The sequence below is a fragment of the Oncorhynchus nerka genome, linkage group LG24, assembly GCF_034236695.1.
Source record: "Oncorhynchus nerka isolate Pitt River linkage group LG24, Oner_Uvic_2.0, whole genome shotgun sequence".
Taxonomy (NCBI): domain Eukaryota; kingdom Metazoa; phylum Chordata; class Actinopteri; order Salmoniformes; family Salmonidae; genus Oncorhynchus; species Oncorhynchus nerka.
This window is the reverse complement of record NC_088419.1, coordinates 69761870-69783126: the sequence shown is the minus strand read 5'-3', so window position 1 is coordinate 69783126 and position 21257 is coordinate 69761870. Positions and strand designations below refer to the sequence as shown.

Sequence of the window (21257 nt, the reverse complement as noted above, 5' to 3'; positions counted from 1 at the left end):
CTGAGTTAGAAACAACACACACACACACCCCTCATGTCGGTACAGATTTGTTTCCGTGTTTATGGGCTCCCAACCTCTCCATACTCCCATACTCACCTGCAGAATTTTTATTAAATGAGAAAAAACCTATTTTCCGATGGTAAACATAACAAGAACACAAATAGCTTCTCAAATTCCAGTGATCATGCCAAAAACACACAGGGAAGAGTCCAAGACACACCACTTTCATTCAGCTGGACCAGACCACAATGGTAATCTCTGGATAGTAGAGATACAGTAGATGACTTGATTACTTGTCTGCAGAGTCAGACTATCTGCCATACTTATAGTGTTATGTGGGATATTATGAAGATAGTCAAGTGTAATGATTGTGCTGATAGGGATGAAATGGTTTATTACAGCCAGTGTTCAGTAATGTGTTTAACATCTGTGTTGCATTACACTTTTGGGATTGAGCATCTATATCATATCACCACACTCAAAGACAGTACAGTACTTGTGCCTTAAACTCTAATAGTATTCAACTAATACTATTCAATACTTTAAAAAAATAAGGTACAGGGAAGACTCATTAATGACTGAAGTAAATATCATAACATGTATTCATGAAATATATAAATCATAGCTTATTATCACTTAGATACTTAGATATTTTTCTCCCAAAAAACATTGTTTACTTTCACCAAACAAAAATGATTTCCTACATGACTTTACCCCCAAAATACACAAGGTCATACACACACATCCGGAATGAATTGTGAATAATGATAAGAGAGAAAGTTACAGACTCACAAATATCATACCCCCAAGACAACCTTTACAATAATGGGGAGGTTAGCATTTTTTAAAAATGTATGCCTTTGTAACTTTCTCACTCATCATTACACACGATTCATTCAGGATTATCCGTAATCATGGTAACATCCACTTTAATGTAGAAGTGTTTAGAAACATACTATATTTCTTATTTACAATAAAAGTGACTCCAAAATGACACAATACATTATTTACCATTATTTTCTATTGGCCACATAATAATCTGGAACACAACCCAAACAAACAGCAAAAGCATCCAACAAATGTGTAGAGTCAGAAGCTTGATGTAATCATTGTGTGCTATGAATAGGGACCAAATACATACCTTTGTACTACTTTAATACACATATAAGTGAATTTGTCCCAATACTTTTGGTCCGCCAGAATGTGTACAAAAAGTGCTGTAATTTGTAAACGGTTAATCCGGTATGGATGAAAATGAAAGTTGACAGTCTGCAACTAACCTCATGTATCATTTCAAATCCAATGTGCTGGAATACAGAGCCAAAACAACAACAACAACAACAAAAATGTCGCTGTCCCAATACTTTTGGAGCTCACTGTATTTATATAGAATATAAATAAAACATTATGAAATAGATACTCTAAATGCATCAAGGGGAGGCTATAAACTCAGTCCTCTCAGTTCTTTATTGAATGTAATAAGAAACTATGCGTAGTCCTCTGCTAGTGAGTCCAGGTAGTTGGTGTCTGCATAGATCAGGAATCCAGAGAACAGGCTGTCAGACCACCCTGCATCTGCAAACAGGCCATTCTGGTCCTTGAAGAAGATCTCCAGCCACACCTCGTCTTCTGGGTTCAGGAACATTACTAAGGACCCAGAGGCCACGTCATGGTTTCCTGTGTTTGCGTCAAATGTCTTGATGCGGTACTGTCCGTTCTGCACCAGCCCGATGGCCAGATGCTTGTTGGCCAGTGTGATGTCATAGGAGAAGTAGTAGATGCCTGGGTAGGCGCAGATGAACTTACCCGTCTCTGGGTTGTAGTGGCCCCCCTCATTGAGGAGGACCTTGTTGAACTTGATAGGTTCCTTCTCAGCAGGGTAACTGCTGGTGATTCCCACAGAGAAGGCTGCTTTAGGCACCAGGCTGCCACACCGGCAGACTCCTGCCACCCCCCTTGGCCCTCGCTGGCCCTTGTCCCCTTTCTTCCCAAGGGGCCCTGGAGGACCAGGTAGGCCCCCATCCCCGCTCTCTCCACCAGGACCCCTCTTCCCACCAGGACCCCGGTCACCCCGCTGGCCAAGTTTACCCGTTGGGCCGACTTTCCCCTTTACCCCTGAAATGGAGACAGTTGGTGTTCTGACTGACTGTAACTCCAGCTGTGTATTGCCATTGACACATACTTGAACAGTTATTATCACATTTGACCAGTATTGTTGGATTATTTGTAATATGAGTAAGCTGATTCCCTGTGCATGTAAAACCCTACTATTTAAGGATTAGTGAATAGGCTCAGTGCCAGTGGTGTAAAGTACTTAAGTAAACTTTCTTTAAAGAACTACTTAAGTTTTTTTGTGGGGTTACATTACTTTACTACTTATATTTGGACAACTTTTACTTCACTACATTCCTAAAGAAAATAATGTAATTTTTACTCCATACATTTCCCTGACACTCAAAAGTACTTGTTACATGTTGAGTGCTTAGCAGAACAGAAAAAATGTCAAATTCACACACTTATCAAGAGAACACATGGTCATCCCTACTGCCTCTGATCTGGCAGACTCACTAAACACACTTATCAAGAGAACACGTGGTCATTCCTACTGCCTCTGATCTGGAGGACTCACTAAACACACTTATCAAGAGAACACATGGTAATTCCTACTGCCTCTGATCTGGCAGACTCACTAAACACACTTATCAAGAGAACACGTGGTCATCCCTACTGCCTCTGATCTGGCAGACTCACTAAACACACTTATCAAGAGAACACATGGTAATTCCTACTGCCTCTGATCTGGCAGACTCACTAAACACACTTATCAAGAGAACACGTGGTCATCCCTACTGCCTCTGATCTGACAGACTCACTAAACACACTTATCAAGAGAACACGTGGTCATCCCTACTGCCTCTGATCTGGCAGACTCACTAAACACACTTATCAAGAGAACACGTGGTAATTCCTTCTGCCTCTGATCTGGCAGACTCACTAAACACACTTATCAAGAGAACACGTGGTCATTCCTACTGCCTCTGATCTGGCAGACTCACTAAACACACTTATCAAGAGAACACGTGGTAATTCCTACTGCCTCTGATCTGGCAGACTCACTAAACACACTTATCAAGAGAACACGTGGTCATCCCTACTGCCTCTGATCTGGAGGACTCACTAAACACACTTATCAAGAGAACACGTGGTCATCCCTACTGCCTCTGATCTGGCAGACTCACTAAACACACTTATCAAGAGAACACGTGGTCATCCCTACTGCCTCTGATCTGGCAGACTCACTAAACACACTTATCAAGAGAACACGTGGTCATTCCTACTGCCTCTGATCTGGCAGACTCACTAAACACACTTATCAAGAGAACACGTGGTCATCCCTACTGCCTCTGATCTGGCAGACTCACTAAACACACAAAAAAAATGGTGGCGTCTATTTTGCTTTATATTAGGAATTTGAAATGATTTAGACTTTTACTTTTGATGCTTAAGTATATTTAGAACCAAATACTTTTAGACTTTTACTCAAGTAGTATTTTACTGGGTGACTTTCACTTTTACTTAAGTAACTTTCTATTAAGGTATCTATACTTTTACTCAAGTATGAAAATTGGGTAGTTTTCCACCACTGCTCAGTCCCTCACAGCCATCCTCGGTTATTATGTCGCCCTTGGAGTCCAGCCACAATCTATGTTTGACTACTGCACTGACTGTTGTACAGTGTCGTCAAATCTGGGATTGTATCAAACCAAACCATCACACAATAATTGTATTGGAGCTAGGAAAGAATGGACAGGATGCATGTGTATGCATGTACTGAATGTGTGAAAAAATGTGTGCTATTCTGATGTGTGTGAGAGAAAGAGTCCGTGTGGTATTTGCATGCCTAGGTTCCTCTTAAATGTGTATGTCTGTAAAAGAACATCATGCAGAATGCAGGTACTGTGAGCCTGACATTTACAGCTCATTGACATAGTACATATTGGATCTAAAACAAGGTGTATCTTAAAGCCGTGTTGCACTTGGATGACACTAACAGACACTAACAGACACTGACAAAAAAAAAAAAAAAACAGAGGCGGTGATTTAACTTTGTTCTTCCAAATATTCCAGCTTCCTTGACCCATATAAAATATTATCTAATGGATCACTCCAAAGGCAGGAGAACCAGGCATCCAACCATTGGGAAAAATATGAACACACCCCAAATAAAGGGAACTGCGTGGGAAGCTCAGAAACATGGAAACCTTGGTCTTAGAAAAACACCTGGTAGAAGTAGTTTTGATTTAAACCAAACATCACATACATGTTTTGTCTGGCTCATGGTCTCCCTGGTGAAATATGGCTGTGTAGCTGATGTAGTTTGACCATGATTAATAAACCCAATTTCAGAGATCACTGGAGGGTCCCATTTGTCTTCTACATCAATCACTGAAGCCTCTTTAATGTCCTGAGAGCAAACCCATCTGCAGGGCAGATTCAGATTGTGAAATGCTTGGGTTAGGATAATTAAAAAGGACTGAAATGTATTTTTGGTGGTGTAAACTTGTCTTTCGATGCAATCGTTATAATGTTTATATATTTACTTACTGCCAAAAGGTAATGGCGTGTTCATGGAGGTAAAGTAGACAATAAGTAAATATACAGTCGGAGTCCATATTTGAACTGTGTGCAAATACCCCAAAAATCTGAGGGGCCACAAAGTACGTGAGGATGGCTGGGGAGGTGATCTGGAGGGGGGCTACGTCTCCTGTCTGTAAATTGGAGAATTTAGCATTTTTCACCTGAAACAGCTTTTTCCTGCAATCTAGAGCCATAATCATTATGCTTAATTCTATATTAAAAAATATGTTTATTTTTCTTCATATCTAATCAGATCTCTTGAGCTGTCTGTATCTTCCTGACGGGTGGCACTTAAAAAAACTAAAAACTAAATATGCTTCTCTGCAATATCCAGTACATTTAGTAATTGCTTGCTTTTCTAACGTCTATTAACCTTGCCAGCAGGCAAGCCAGCTAAGATACAGTAGTTCTACAAGCTAGCTACTCTAACTTGATTATTTATTTTTACAATGATTATTGTGCCCCTGTGCTACTTATGGGCATGCCGCCTCTGATTGTGGGTATGTTTTATGGAGTTAGATGAGGTCAGTACTGTACCTGCTCCACCCTTCTCTCCTTTCTCTCCTCTCCTGCCATCTCTGCCATCTCTTCCTGGGATTCCTACGCTCCCGTTGGCCCCTGGAGGCCCGTTGGGGCCAGGTTTACCTGGTGTTCCTGGCAACCCCGGAACACTGCAGATCAGACGAGGTGGAGTTCCTCTCACCTTGGCCTCCAGCAGCTGACCAATCACACACTGGCACAAAAAGGCCACGCCTACCAACCGCCACATCCTCAGCTCTGTAGAGAGAGAAAAGAAAACGACCGCCACTTCATCAGACCTACTGTATAGTACTTGAAACACAACCTCAATGACCACATTCACAAACGGGTGACATTCTCTTATAATGGCAGAGTGTGCATGATCTGAGTGCATATTAATCTAACAAATCTGGAAACTTTCTTCTAAGTTGAGAAACAGCCCAGTTTAGATTCCAGTTATTAGAGATGACCAGAAATGAAAACACAGCAGTGTCCTGGCGGGAGAAGAGCATGTTCTAATGCCAGCTAGCCAACAGACAGACTGAGATAAGGTCGGAGGGACTAAACACAGGAACCTGCTAAAATAATAAGCATTAGACACAGCACTATAAAACACAGCATATTCCCCTGTAAAATAACATATGAAAGAATCAAGAATCACGCACCGCACCTCTCTCCTGCCAAACTACAGCCACAGCGCCAGATGTGGGTCCTAATGGATAACGCTGCGTTTTGGACTCTCTTTTTCTCTTCCTCTCTGTTGTCAGCCCCCCCAGTCGCATTAATGTGTTAGCGGCTGCAGCAGTGAGAGAAGCCTTTGCCTCGCTTCCAAGCCAATTCCATTTTGTCAATGCATTCCTTAGTTATGACACAACAGCCAGAACAACTATGTCAGAGCAACCCAAGGCTGAAATAACCCTCTGGACACAGACACGCACAGAAACACAGCCATGTTATCTGCTCTTGGACCTAAGAAACATTGACCGAACACAATAACAATCATGTTATTGAAAGAGTTGATGATTGCACTTAGCAATGAGATAAATTATGGTTTAGAAAGAGAGCGAAAGAAAGGTAACTTTGGTTCTGTACGGACTGGGCAGCAAACCAGGGGTCATCAAGTGACTGTATGGATGGGATATAAGAGACCACATCATGGAAACCTTTCTTCCCTGGAACCAATACTGTAGCTAGATACCATACTGTAGCTAGATACTATACTGTAGCTGGATACCATACGGTAGCTAGATACCATACTGTAGCTTGATACCATACTGTAGCTGGATACCATACTGTAGTTAGATACCATACTGTAGCTGGATACCATACTGTAGCTAGATACTATACTGTAGCTGGATACCATACTGTAGCTGGATACCATACTGTATCTAGATACCATACTGTAGCTAGATACCATACTGTAGCTGGATACCATATTGTAGTAGGATACCATACTGTAGCTAGATACCAGAGTGTAGCTGGATACCATACTGTAGCTAGATACCAAACTGTAGCTGGATACCATACTGTAGCTAGATACCATACTGTAGCTAGATACCATACTATAGCTGGATACCATAGTGTAGTAGGATACCATACTGTAGCTAGATTCCATAGTGTAGCTGGATACCATACTGTAGCTAGATACCAGCTAGAACTCAAATCCTTCTGTTCACCTGATTTAGAATTCCTCACAATCAAATGTAGACCGCATTATCTTCCAAGAGAATTCTCTTCGATTATAATCACAGCCGTATATATCCCCCCCCAAGCAGACACGTCGATGGCTCTGAATGAACTTTATTTAACTCTTTGCAAACTGGAAACCATTTATCCGGAGGCTGCATTCATTGTAGCTGGGGATTTTTACAAAGCTAATCTGAAAACAAGACTCCCTAAATTTTATCAGCATATCGATTGCGCAACCAGGGGTGGTAAAACCTTGGATCACTGTTACTCTAACTTCCGCGACGCATATAAGGCCCTGCCCCGCCCCCCTTTCGGAAAAACTGACCACGACTCCATTTTGTTGATCCCTGCCTACAGGCAGAAACTGAAACAAGAGGCTCCCACGCTGAGGTCTGTCCAACGCTGGTCAGACCAAGCTGACTCCACACTCCAAGACTGCTTCCATCACGTGGACTGGGACATGTTTCGTATTGCGTCAGATTACATTTACATTTACATTTAAGTCATTTAGCAGACGCTCTTATCCAGAGCGACTTACAAATTGGTGCGTTCACCTTAAGACATCCAGTGGAACTGCCACTTTACAATAGTGCATCTAAATCTTTTAAGGGGGGGTGAGAAGGATTACTTTATCCTATCCTAGGTATTCCTGAAAGAGGTGGGGCTTCAGGTGTCTCCGGAAGGTGGTGATTGACTCCGCTGTCCTGGCGTCGTGAGGGAGTTTGTTCCACCATTGGGGGGCCAGAGCAGCGAACAGTTTTGACTGGGCTGCGCGGGAACTGTACTTCCTCAGTGGTAGGGAGGCGAGCAGGCCAGAGGTGGATGAACGCAGTGCCCTTGTTTGGGTGTAGGGCCTGATCAGAGCCTGGAGGTACTGAGGTGCCGTTCCCCTCACAGCTCCGTAGGCAAGCACCATGGTCTTGTAGCGGATGCGAGCTTCAACTGGAAGCCAGTGGAGAGAGCGGAGGAGCGGGGTGACGTGAGAGAACTTGGGAAGGTTGAACACCAGACGGGCTGCGGCGTTCTGGATGAGTTGTAGGGGTTTAATGGCACAGGCAGGGAGCCCAGCCAACAGCGAGTTGCAGTAATCCAGACGGGAGATGACAAGTGCCTGGATTAGGACCTGCGCTGCTTCCTGTGTGAGGCAGGGTCGTACTCTGCGGATGTTGTAGAGCATGAACCTACAAGAACGGGCCACCGCCTTGATGTTAGTTGAGAACGACAGGGTGTTGTCCAGGATCACGCCAAGGTTCTTAGCGCTCTGGGAGGAGGACACAATGGAGTTGTCAACCGTGATGGCGAGATCATGGAATGGGCAGTCCTTCCCCGGGAGGAAGAGCAGCTCCGTCTTGCCGAGGTTCAGCTTGAGGTGGTGATCCGTCATCCACACTGATATGTCTGCCAGACATGCAGAGATGCGATTCGCCACCTGGTCATCAGAAGGGGGAAAGGAGAAGATTAATTGTGTGTCGTCTGCATAGCAATGATAGGAGAGACCATGTGAGGTTATGACAGAGCCAAGTGACTTGGTGTATAGCGAGAATAGGAGAGGGCCTAGAACAGAGCCCTGGGGGACGCCAGTGGTGAGAGCGCGTGGTGAGGAGACAGATTCTCGCCACGCCACCTGGTAGGAGCGACCTGTCAGGTAGGACGCAATCCAAGCGTGGGCCGCGCCGGAGATGCCCAACTCGGAGAGGGTGGAGAGGAGGATCTGATGGTTCACAGTATCGAAGGCAGCCGATAGGTCTAGAAGGATGAGAGCAGAGGAGAGAGAGTTAGCTTTAGCAGTGCGGAGGGCCTCCGTGATACAGAGAAGAGCAGTCTCTTCTCTGATAAAAATAAAAAAATAAATATAAGATAAAAATATTGACGAATACGCTGATTCGGTGTGCGAGTTCATTAGAACGTGCGTTGAAGATGTCGTTCCCATAGCAACGATAAAAACATTCCCTAACCAGAAACCGTGGATTGATGGCAGCATTCGCGTGAAACTGAAAGCGCGAACCACTGCTTTTAATCAGGGCAAGGTGTCTGGCAACATGACCGAATACAAACAGTGCAGCTATTCCCTCCGCAAGGCTATTAAACAAGCTAAGCGTCAGTACAGAGACAAAGTAGAATCTCAATTCAACGGCTCAGACACAAGAGGCATGTGGCAGGGTCTACAGTCAATCACGGACTACAAGAAGAAACCCAGCCCAGTCACGGACCAGGATGTCTTGCTCCCAGGCAGACTAAATAACTTTTTTGCCCGCTTTGAGGACAATACAGTGCCACTGACACGGCCTGCAACGAAAACATGCGGCCTCTCCTTCACTGCAGCCGAGGTGAGTAAGACATTTAAACGTGTTAACCCTCGCAAGGCTGCAGGCCCAGACGGCATCCCCAGCCGCGCCCTCAGAGCATGCGCAGACCAGCTGGCCGGTGTGTTTACGGACATATTCAATCAATCCCTATACCAGTCTGCTGTTCCCACATGCTTCAAGAGGGCCACCATTGTTCCTGTTCCCAAGAAAGCTAAGGTAACTGAGCTAAACGACTACCGCCCGTAGCACTCACTTCCGTCATCATGAAGTGCTTTGAGAGACTAGTCAAGGACCATATCACCTCCACCCTACCTGACACCCTAGACCCACTCCAATTTGCTTACCGCCCAAATAGGTCCACAGACGATGCAATCTCAACCACACTGCACACTGCCCTAACCCACCTGGACAAGAGGAATACCTATGTGAGAATGCTGTTCATCGACTACAGCTCGGCATTCAACACCATAGTACCCTCCAAGCTCGTCATCAAGCTCGAGACCCTGGGTCTCGACCCCGCCCTGTGCAACTGGGTACTGGACTTCCTGACGGGCCGCCCCCAGGTGGTGAGGGTAGGCAACAACATCTCCTCCCGCTGATCCTCAACACGGGGCCCCACAAGGGTGCGTTCTGAGCCCTCTCCTGTACTCCCTGTTCACCCACGACTGCATGGCCACGCACGCCTCCAACTCAATCATCAAGTTTGCGGACGACACAACAGTGGTAGGCTTGATTACCAACAACGACGAGACGGCCTACAGGGAGGAAGTGAGGGCCCTCGGAGTGTGGTGTCAGGAAAATAACCTCACACTCAACGTCAACAAAACTAAGGAGATGATTGTGGACTTCAGGAAACAGCAGAGGGAACACCCCCCTATCCACATCGATGGAACAGTAGTGGAGAGGGTAGCAAGTTTTAAGTTCCTCGGCATACACATCACAGACAAACTGAATTGGTCCACTCACACTGACAGCGCCGTGAAGAAGGCGCAGCAGCGCCTCTTCAACCTCAGGAGGCTGAAGAAATTCGGCTTGTCACCAAAAGCACTCACAAACTTCTACAGATGCACAATCGAGAGCATCCTGGCGGGCTGTATCACCGCCTGGTACGGCAACTGCTCCGCCCTCAACCGTAAGGCTCTCCAGAGGGAAGTGAGGTCTGCACAACGCATCACCGGGGGCAAACTACCTGCCCTCCAGGACACCTACACCACCCGATGTTACAGGAAGGCCATAAAGATCATCAAGGACATCAACCACCCGAACCACTGCCTGTTCACCCCGCTATCATCCAGAAGGCGAGGTCAGTACAGGTGCATCAAAGCTGGGACCGAGAGACTGAAAAACAGCTTCTATCTCAAGGCCATCAGACTGTTAAACAGCCACCACTAACATTGAGTGGCTGTTGCCAACACACTGTCATTGACACTGACCCAACTCCAGCCACTTTAATAATGGGAATTGATGGGAAATGATGTAAATATATCACTAGCCACTTTAAACAATGCTACCTTATATAATGTTACTTACCCTACATTATTCATCTCATATGCATACGTATATACTGTACTCTACATCATCGACTGCATCCTTATGTAATACATGTATCACTAGCCACTTTAACTATGCCACTTTGTTTACTTTGTCTACATACTCATCTCATATGTATATACTGTACTCGATACCATCTACTGTATGCTGCTCTGTACCATCACTCATTCATATATCCTTATGTACATATTCTTTATCCCCTTACACTGTGTATAAGAGAGGAGTTTTGGAATTGTTAGTTAGATTACTTGTTGGTTATCACTGCATTGTCGGAACTAGAAGCACAAGCATTTCGCTACACTCGCATTAACATCTGCTAACCATGTGTATGTGACAAATAACATTTGACTACCATACTGTAGCTAGATACCATACTGTAGCTAGATACCATACTGTAGCTGGATACCATACTGTAGTAGGATACCATACTGTAGCTAGATACCATAGTGTAGCTGGATACCAAACTGTAGCTGGATACCATACTGTAGCTAGATACCATAGTGTAGCTGGATACCATACTGTAGCTAGATACCAAACTGTAGTTGAATACCATAATGTAGCTAGATACCATACTGTAGCTGGATACCATACTGTAGCTACAGTGGGGCAAAAAAGTATTTAGTCAGCCACCAATTGTGCAAGTTCTCCCACTTAAAAAGATGAGAGAGGCCTGTAATTGTCATCATAGATACACTTCAACTATGACAGACAAAATGAGAAAAAGAAATCCAGAAAATCACATTGTAGGATTTTTAATGAATTTATTTGCAAATTATGATGGAAAATAAGTATTTGGTCACCTACAAACAAGCAAGATTTCTGGCTCTCACAGACCAGTAACTTCTTCTTTAAGAGGCTCCTCTGTCCTCCACTCGTTACCTGTATTAATGGCACCTGTTTGAACTTGTTATCAGTATAAAAGACACCTGTCCACAACTTCAAACAGTCACACTTCAAACTCCACTATGGCCAAGACCAAAGAGCTGTCAAAGGACACCAGAAACAAAATTGTAGACCTGCACCAGGATGGGAAGACTGAATCTGCAATAGGTAAGCAGCTTGGTTTGAAGAAATCAACTGTGGGAGCAATTATTAGGAAGACATACAAGACCACTGATAATCTCCCCCGATCTGGGGCTCCATGCAAGATCTCACCCCGTGGGGTCAAAATGATCACAAGAACGGTGAGCAAAAATCCCAGAACCACACGGGGGGACCTAGTGAATGACCTGCAGAGAGCTGGGACCAAAGTAACAAAGCCTACCATCAGTAACACACTACGCCGCCAGGGACTCAAATCCTGCAGTGCCAGACGTGTCCCCCTGCTTAAGCCAGTGTATGTCCAGGCCCGTCTGAAGTTGGCTAGAGAGCATTTGGATGATCCAGAAGAAGATTGGGAGAATGTCATATGGTCAGATGAAACCAAAATATAACTTTTTGGTAAAAACTCAACTTGTCGTGTTTGGAGGACAAAGAATGCTGAGTTGCATCCAAAGAACACCATACCTACTGTGAAGCATGGGGGTGGAAACATCATGCATTGGGGCTGTTTTTCTGCAAAGGGACCGTGTAAAGGAAAGAATGAATGGGGCCATGTATCGTGAGATTTTGAGTGAAAACCTCCTTCCATCAGCAAGGGCATTGAAGATGAAACGTGGCTGGGTCTTTCAGCATGACAATAATCCCAAACACACCTCCCGGACAACGAAGGAGTGGCTTCGTAAGAAGCATTTCAAGGTCCTGGAGTGGCCTAGCCAGTCTCCAGATCTCAACCCCATAGAAAATCTTTGGAGGGAGTTGAAAGTCCATGTTGCCCAGCAACAGCCCCAAAACATCACTGCTCTAGAGGATATCTGCATGGAGGAATGGGCCAAAATACCAGCAACATTGTGTGAAAACCTTGTGAAGACTTACAGAAAACGTTTGACCTCTGTCATTGCCAACAAAGAGTATATAACAAATTATTGAGATAAACTTTTGTTATTGACCAAATACTTATTTTCCACCATAATTTGCAAATAAATTCATAAAAAATCCTACAATGTGATTTTCTGGATTTTTTTTCCTTCTCATTTTGTCTGTCATAGTTGAAGTGTACAGGCCTCTCTCATATTTTTAAGTGGGAGAACTTGCACAATTGGTGGCTGACTAAATAATTTTTTGCCCCACTGTAGATACCATACTGTCGTAGGATGCCATACTGTAGCTAGATACCATAGTGTAGCTGGATACCATACTGTAGCTAGATACCAAACTGTAGCTGGATACCATTTGGCAAAACATGATAGGTCATAAGGCTTAAATCATACAGATGAAGTTAGACACTTTGTTACACACCACATGGAAACATAATTGATTTCACAAGTGTTGTTAGATATGCTTCACAACAGTAATTATATTTCATTCTCTATCTCAATTATACTGTAAACTATATGCATGTATGGCGGTAATGGTTGGCAGCTGTGGAAAAATGCTGTGGGAAAATGCTTGTGAGTTTATCTTCAGCTTAATATACACTTAGTGTACCAAACATTAGGAACACCTTCCTGGTATTGAATGCCCCCCCTTTGCCCTCAGAACAGCCTTAACTCATCGGGACATGGACTCTACCAGGTGTCGAAAGCGTTCCACAGAGTTGCTGGCCCATGTTGACTCTAATGCTTTCCACAGTTGTGTCAAGTTGGCTGGATGGTCAATGTCACTGGAATGATGGACGAACTAACAAATGCCAGCCCTTGGCCAGTCCAGTGTTGTGTCGTGTGATTGGTTGAGCATTCTTGTGTACGTGACTTCAAACAGATGTGTTGCAGAGACGTCTGTTTAGCTGGCTAGCCGGATTGATAATTTATAGCTCAGTGGCTTGAACAGCATGCACTGAATGACTTGGTAAACCCAGCTTCAACTTGATACAGGAAAAATGCCTGGGAGTTTATCTTCAGCTTCAGCATGTATAATGTAGTTAATAACTGAGTGTACCAAACATTATGAACACTTTCCTAATATTGATTTTCCCATTCGTCCTCTGAATGGCACACATACACAATCCATGTGTCAATTCCTTAAGCTGTCTCCTTCATCCACACTCATTGAAGTGGATTTAGCAAGTGACATCAATGAGGGATCATAGCTTTCACCTGGATTCACCTGGTCAGTCTATGTCATGGAAAGAGCAGGGGTTCTTAATGTTTTGTACATTCAGAGTATACAGTAATGTAACAAAAACCTGAACCATGGATTCAAACAGGTACAGTCATGGATATTTGTGAGATCTGAGTATATCAATGCCTGTAATTTTGCTCTTTGTTGTTGTGTGTATACAGTATGTCTGGGCAATTGGACGTGAGCATGTTAGCTCTGTGTGTCTGTATGTTTCTACATCTGTTCCACGTCTTTGTATCTGACAATAGCGTGTGTTTAGGAATAGTGGAACTAACATTGGGTTTCCATGGCCATGAGTTTTTTTAAATTCTGCAACGTTTGTTGTGAGATGTTAGAGATACAGAATGAACACTGTCCTGAAGATGGAAAACTTGAAGATCATGATCAGGGGAATCACAACCCACGGAACATAATATAAATCATTTGTGTAAATGCTTTATTCTCACACATGCAAATGATTTATAGTCCAACACACACACACACACACACACACACACACACACACACACACACACACACACACACACACACACACACACACACACACACACACACACACACACACACACACACACACAAAGGCCACCCAATGGCCACCCAATGAACATACACTCACAAATTCACATACTGGTGTGAACAAGCTCAGCCAGCACTGTGAAATAGATATCCCCTGGCCCCCCATTATTAATTAGGGCTATTTACGCTAAAGGCAGCTGCTCTCAGTGGAACATGTTTTTCAATTTGAGGGTAGTACTGTAATGAACTCAGCATAGAGCCAGTGTGAGAAAGGCCCTCTGAGGGAGAATCCCCGCCCACCATTTCTGCCCAGCAGAGATGATGTCATGACTGGGACCTACCCATTATTAAAGCACTGACCCTGCTCTACTCTCAGATGCATTTCTCACACACAAAATGTTCACCTAGGCATACACACGCTCACACACAGAAAGAAAGGACAGAACTCACACATTCTTAAAAGCATAGTGCCATTATTTTAATTGGTACACATGCTAAAATGAACATTATTACCTGGGTGGTTTGAGACCTGAATGTTGACTGGTTGACAGACGGGGAATATCAAACCGTATACCAAGGGCATGACAAAACATTTCTTTTAACTGCTCTAATTACATTGGTAAAACTTTATAATAGCAATAAAGCACCTCAGGGGTTTGATATATGGCCAATATACCACGGCTAATGGCTATGTCCAGGCTCTCCATGTTGCATTGTGCATAAAAACAGCCCTTAGCCGTGATATATTGGACATATACCACACCCCCTCAGGCCTTATTGCTTCAATTAAGACAAAGGTGATGACCAGCTGAGGTTGTTATTTTGAGATGATGAGAGTGAAACAGCATGCCAGCGTCTCTGATCTATTCTGAAAATGTATGGCCCATCCAATAACTTATACCCCAAAGTAAAGAACATTAGTTTTATTTGATTATAATGTGAGTGATCATAGCACTGGCATACTGTATGTATGGTATTAAGAAACATGCAGATGTTATGTTTGCCAGCTGAATGCTCTTACCACAGGTTGAGAGCTGCTGCTCTTGTTGACTGCTTGAACAACTTCAAATCAGTATAATTGTGTCAATCCTCAGATCTCCTTCCTGGTCACAGTCCTGTGTCCTTGGTGATGAGAGATGAGTAGAATGTCCTTGGATAACATAGTCTCCTTCTCAACCTCTCTGTCTCGCTCTCCTATCCTTCGTCTTTGTAGGGCTCCTTCAAACATTTGTGTAGGGCTCCTTCTGTCTCTCTGCTCCCTCTCAGAGTCTTGATTTGTAATAGTAGCCTCCCTAGAGTCATTCAAACCTCCCCCTCTCTGTTTCACTCACACCCCTCCCTCTTTCTCCCTCATCCACTTCCTCTGTCTCGTTATAAACTTTCCACAAAGCAAAACAACTATCACCAACTCAAGGACTGACTTCATAAGTTCAGAGTGCAGGCTTGAATACACACCCTTTCCACCAGTCCACATTAAAGAGTCAACTACTGACATTATACTTCATTCTGCAGTGTGATTCTTGTAACAGCATGATCATTCAGAAATGTTTTTTTTGCAACTGAGAAGTTGCAGCAATAGCAATATTTAGCCTCTAGATGGCGGTATACTGCATATGCACGAAAACTACAGGTAAGTGAAAGAATCATAGGAACACTTGAGTAAATGAGGAATGCAAAGTATATTGGAAGCACGTCCTTCCACACAGGTGTTGTTAATTAAGCATTTAACATCCCATCATGCTTAGGGTCATGTATAAAATTCTGGGCAGGCCATTGTTTTGGCTACCATGACTATGCCCCCATAGATTAACAATGCCCCATCCACAGGGCATGAGTGGTCACTGAATGATTTGATGAACATGACAATTATGTAAACCATATGCCATGGCCATCTCAATCACCAGATCACAACCCAATAAAACATTTATTGGACATTTTGGAGCGGCGCCGGAGACAGCAGTTAACAAAACACCAAATGATGTAATTTCCCATGGAAGAATGTTGTCGCATCCCTTCAATAGAGGTCCAGACACTTGTAGAAGCTATGCCAAGGTGCATTGAAGCTGTTCTGGCTTGTGGTGGCCCAACACCCTATTAATACACTTTATATTGGTGTTTCCTTGATTTTAGGACTGTGAGGAGGATGGCTATGGTATGGTATAGGGCCTTTGGTATTGGGGTGCTGTAGGATGGGCTCCTGGCTGGTGTTTGGCTAGTGACACACAATCTCTCCGTGGAAGCACAGGCAGGTGTTCTGAGTGTGCAAATGACGGCCACCTTTACCCTGGTAATGGTCACATCTGGCCACCTGTCAAAACTGATCTCCAAACCCATTTACTGTGAATCTACCCTTGCCTCGCCTCTCTCGCATACTCTCCCAGGATGCTTGCTGTGCTAAGCAGTTTACCATATTGACTGCACAATGACCCTGGCCATATATCTACTAGTCACAGGGGAGCCCAGCCTCTGTCCGGGTCTAAAATGCATTTAAGAACTTCTCAAGAATAGTCGCTGTTCTATAGACTCAGAGGAGGCATATAATGATTAATATCACTCATTACACTCCTATTCAGACATACAACTAGAGGACTCCTTGTACAGTTAGGCTAGTAAGCAGAGGGTCATTTCTCCCTGTAGAGTGAAGTCAAAGTATACCTACGCAAAAGCAATGTCATCCTAAACAATAGGCAAAGCCTTTTGACAAACACAAAAAGGCAGGCATGTTGTGTCTGAACAGAATGGGTCTTTATTTATTCAGGAAATGAAAGAAAACAGATTGTAATCAACACCCCATTTAAATACAAAACAAAAATTAAAATCGACATGATATTAATTTTGCATATCAAAGAACCATTGAGTAATAATTACAATCCGAACACCTCATAAACCACTTTTGTGAATTCATACACAAACTCCGATTTAGAAATGAGTTACTTTAACAATATTACAAAGATTTAGCTTAAAAATAATTCAAATTAAAATAATATCTTAGCAATTGGCATCTTAAAATTATATATATTTCCACATAAAAATACAAAATAATATCAATGACATAATATGAAAAATTATTCCAAGTATTCTGCTTCTATTAAATAAAATAAAAAACGGAATAAAATTAAATAGAAATATGCATGAAAACTTCTCTCCTTTTGGTAGCAAAACACTATCCAAAATAACTACAATCATTTACATCAGTACAAAGATATCTGGATTGAAAAATAGTTGCAATGAAAAAAAGGGGTTTCTTTTCTGACAGTAAAAAATGACACTGTGGATCAGAAATCTGCAAAATATGCAATGAAAAAAATAAATCTGCATTAAAAAGGTTTACACTGTCATTTTTACTTTTTATACAAACATTAGAAACAGTATTGCACGTCACAACACATATTCGAGGTTAATCAGCCTTTCAAAATGTGTTATATTCAAGTTTCAGAGCATCCATGAGGAGAGGCACCGCAGGCCTCGATGCAACAGGGGGAGAATCTCAAGTGTCTTCCATGAATATAATAGAACCCTCAATGTTTCCTTCCTTCAAATAAAAGGTGTAAATGTGTACTTGTATATTAACCATATTGATATATTAAAACAGTCATATATTGATACATCAATTACATAATTATTTGTTCAAATCTTTTGTTTATTTTTGTCTTTCAACAGAGCCAGACATAATTAGAATATTAGGGTCACTAAAATGTGTGTAATACTACTACTACTACTACTAATAATAATAACCTATTGAAATAGAAAAATACAATCAAAATCAAATAGTTATTTGTCTACAAAAATAGTGAAATAAATATGATTCTTACAAAAAAAAAGACACACATACAAAGTAACAGTGTTCAACTTAGAAAATAGGACCCATTACTCAACAAACAGCACAAGGAGTCGTGTTACATGTCAATGGTGACAAAGTACAAGAGAGCTCTGTTCTGTTCTGAGCACAACACCAACCACACCACGAGAGCCGAGGCCACCGGGACAAAGAACAAACAGGGTGGGGGCTTAATAACGATCCTTCATTTGCTTTGAATGGTTGCTCATCGTTTTTTGGCCACCATTTTCTCTAGAGCCAATCATCATAGCACAGTACCCTGTGGCACTTCTTCCTTCTTTCAGTTGACGGAGAGACTGACAGACAACAGGACCCCCTACGAATACATTAGAACATATTAGAATACTGCTTCATTCACATAGAAAAACCTAAGACCAATGCCTCCTCACAAAATTTCTTAAATAAGTCATTATGAAAAAATAAAATCATCTGGTAGAATTATAAATCGGTAGAAGTTCGGCAGAACTGAATCTTTTAAGAGTGATTAAATTGAGCAAAATAGGTTGTTGCCCAAACCATGTCTGCATTGAATCAGCTGACTAACTGGTAGGGTGAAAACGAGTCAAGAATCAAATAATCAGAGGGAAAATATAGAAAAGGTAGTGCATAATATATTATCAAAAGTGATTAGAGAGGCAGGGGACAGAGAGGGGGTCCCAACTCACAAGTTAAAGACATGAACAAATAAACAATCTAATAGGTGAATAAATTAACATAAACAATCTTATATCCATGAAGTAGTAGTAGTGACAGTACACACTTGACCCTTGAACCACGTCTAAACCGCATACCAAGGACTGACTCCACACCAGGAAACACAATGACACAAGGATAACAGGGATATTATACTGTAGAGATACAGACATGTACAGTACCAGACAGCTGGCTAGGGCACCAGCAGGTCATTGCTCACAGAGAGACAGGGTCACAGTTAGATAAACAAAGAACACAGTTATCCAATTTTTTAAATTAAAATTATTTCCCCATCACTGAAAATATATGAGGGAGTGTGTCTTTGTCATCTTGCATTAGCAGGACATACAACTGGATCACTTTCTACAGGTCTGGAGTCTAATAACTTGTAACTACAATATGTATGGGAGCCTGGTTGTTTTGGAGAACAGTGTATCAAACTGAGTAGCCTGATAACACAACTCAGGAACAGATGTTGGACAGACGCTTTCTTACGGATCCTTCTTCTTACGGATCCTTCTCTTGTTCAACATCTGAACAGTGGTTTAAATTGGCCAACTAGCCTAACACATGGCATAAACACACATCTCCCAGTCTTATGCCTGTAGAAATCAGATCCAGCCTGGCTTCTGTGTATGCTTTCGGTCTGCAAAGGGTTATGCTACATTAGAGTAACCTCTGGAACTATACAAAGGTGAGGAGGATAGGAAGGGTGAAGGCAAAATGTTGTGATGTTCTCATTCTCCTCTAGTTTACCTACATTGTTACTAAACTAAAACCTCATTCCACACACCAACAAGATCCACACAGACAGCACAGACACGACACAGACACTAACCACTGACTGAACGCCACTCAGCTTCTCAACAGGGTTCATTACTCCATACAAACCACCACATCACAAAATGGCGGCATCCACTAGTTTAGAACCAATATCGCTTTTCTTGTATAATAAGTATGTAAATGGTTCAAACAACAGATCAACATCAATGCATGCAAGATTTTTGAATGTTAAGTCGTTTTCATGTATTTTCCTTTGTCTTCATTTTTATATATATATTTTCTTACACCTAGGCTTCTGACGTTTTTGTTGTTGTTGCTATTCAAAGTAGGATTTGAGTGTTTTCTGTTATATAGTTTCTGTAGTTTGTTTTTTATCCTACATGTATTGGTTAAGTCTATCTTGCATGCAAAGGGTGTATAGACACAAACATGCACTTCAATTTTCACATTCTATTCTTCCATGGCAAAGGTGGCCATGAGTGTGTGAGTGCGGACTGCATTTCATTTTTCAAGATTCTGGTTTATAGCTGGCGTTAATATATACCACCTATACATCTATTCATATATTATATATAGCAGCAAAGCTTCTAATATAGCTTGTGATTAAAAAGGTTAAATAGAATTAATAAAAACCAGATTCATATTTTGAGGTAATATTTTTTCAGGTCAAAATGAGAGCAAAAATAACCTCAATTTTTGTAAATGGCTTCCCTGATGGGAAAAAAATAACAAATTATTATCAACAATAAAAAATAAGAGTTTGTTTTGTGGCAGAAATGTATCACTTTTATGCTTACTATCGTTTTGTTACCTTTGGTAAATGACCTGGGGCAGGCGTTCAGATTATAGAATCAAGGTTTTCCCAGAAACAAGGGCACGCTACACCCACTAGGGGGTGGCTAGCAGCAGACAGACAGACAGACAGATGGGCTGCTCCCATGCAAAAACATTCTCATATCTACGTTAAATCTCACATATAAAAATAATTTGAAAAACCTACAAAAAATCAATCTCTTTTTAAATCTCCTCTTAAAAAACATTAAAGTACCACAAAAAAGTTGTCAGAGCCTGAGATGTGAGGGGGGTTTTGGTGAAAAACTGAGGCTTGTAGTGTTTGGCTGCTACAAAAGATATATATACTGTATACTGTTATGTACTCTATACTGATAGCTTAGGGTAAGAGGCAGAGCGATGCACTTTTTCCTGCCTGGTGATGTCTCTCTTCCTTGACCGTTCCTTCTGACCGTGTCGCCATGGTGACGTGTGGTCGCGTTCCTCTTCAGTTCCAGCGGAAGTGGATTTGGCGTGGGCGGTCAGCCCCCTCTTTGACCAGCGGCTTGTGGAATTCTCGGCCGGCGCGGGAGTGGATGTTAGCCCAGCAGAACTCACAGTAGTACTGCAGGCAGGTCACGTTGGCGCAGAAGAAAGGGGCAAACTTCCCACCGCAACGTGCACCCTGACACTCATCACACAGCTGGTCGTCCAGAACATAGGGCTTTACCTCCACCTGTAAGGGTACAGGGAGATAACATAGAGATAACATAGAGATAACACAGGTACTGAGA

At 42.5% G+C, this 21257-nt stretch overlaps 2 protein-coding genes across 6 annotated transcripts in view; both read right to left on the bottom strand.

Moving 5' to 3' along the window:
* Positions 1-374: 374 nt before the first annotated feature.
* LOC115108509 (complement C1q tumor necrosis factor-related protein 7-like) lies at positions 375-15677 on the bottom strand. Of its 3 annotated transcripts, none has more exons than XM_029632915.2 (3): positions 15400-15677; positions 5176-5415; positions 375-2115 (listed from the first exon to the last, which is right to left on the bottom strand). In XM_029632915.2, the coding sequence occupies exons 2-3, from the start codon at positions 5405-5407 to the stop codon at positions 1487-1489; spliced, it is 861 nt and encodes a 286-aa protein (XP_029488775.1). In that variant the 5' UTR covers positions 5408-5415; positions 15400-15677; the 3' UTR covers positions 375-1486. The 3 variants fall into 3 exon arrangements, with proteins under 3 accessions (XP_029488775.1, XP_029488774.1, XP_064865180.1); XM_029632914.2 differs by lacking the exon at positions 15400-15677 and adding an exon at positions 5828-6073; XM_065009108.1 differs by lacking the exon at positions 15400-15677 and adding an exon at positions 5823-5927.
* Positions 15678-17101: 1424 nt separating this feature from the next.
* Positions 17102-21257, bottom strand: part of LOC115108507 (cytoplasmic polyadenylation element-binding protein 2-like) — a 29432-nt gene continuing 25276 nt past the window's right edge. For all 3 annotated transcript variants that reach the window (XM_029632911.2, XM_029632912.2, XM_029632913.2), the window contains one exon: positions 17102-21199. In XM_029632911.2, the coding sequence (XP_029488771.1) occupies positions 20972-21199 (228 nt within the window). In that variant the 3' untranslated portion in view covers positions 17102-20971. The remainder of the gene's footprint in view (positions 21200-21257) is intronic.

Excerpts from the sequence above, each read along its gene's own strand:
- LOC115108509 (XM_029632914.2), bottom strand. The coding sequence starts at position 5,939 with ATGCGACTGGGGGGGCTGACAACAGAGAGGAAGAGAAAAAGAGAGTCC. Across the intron at positions 5,416-5,827 it reads TGTAGTTTGGCAGGAGAGAG|AGCTGAGGATGTGGCGGTTG; the intron begins GTGCGGTGCGTG and ends CTCTCTCTACAG. Across the intron at positions 2,116-5,175 it reads AGGAGAGAAGGGTGGAGCAG|GGGTAAAGGGGAAAGTCGGC; the intron begins GTACAGTACTGA and ends TCTCCATTTCAG.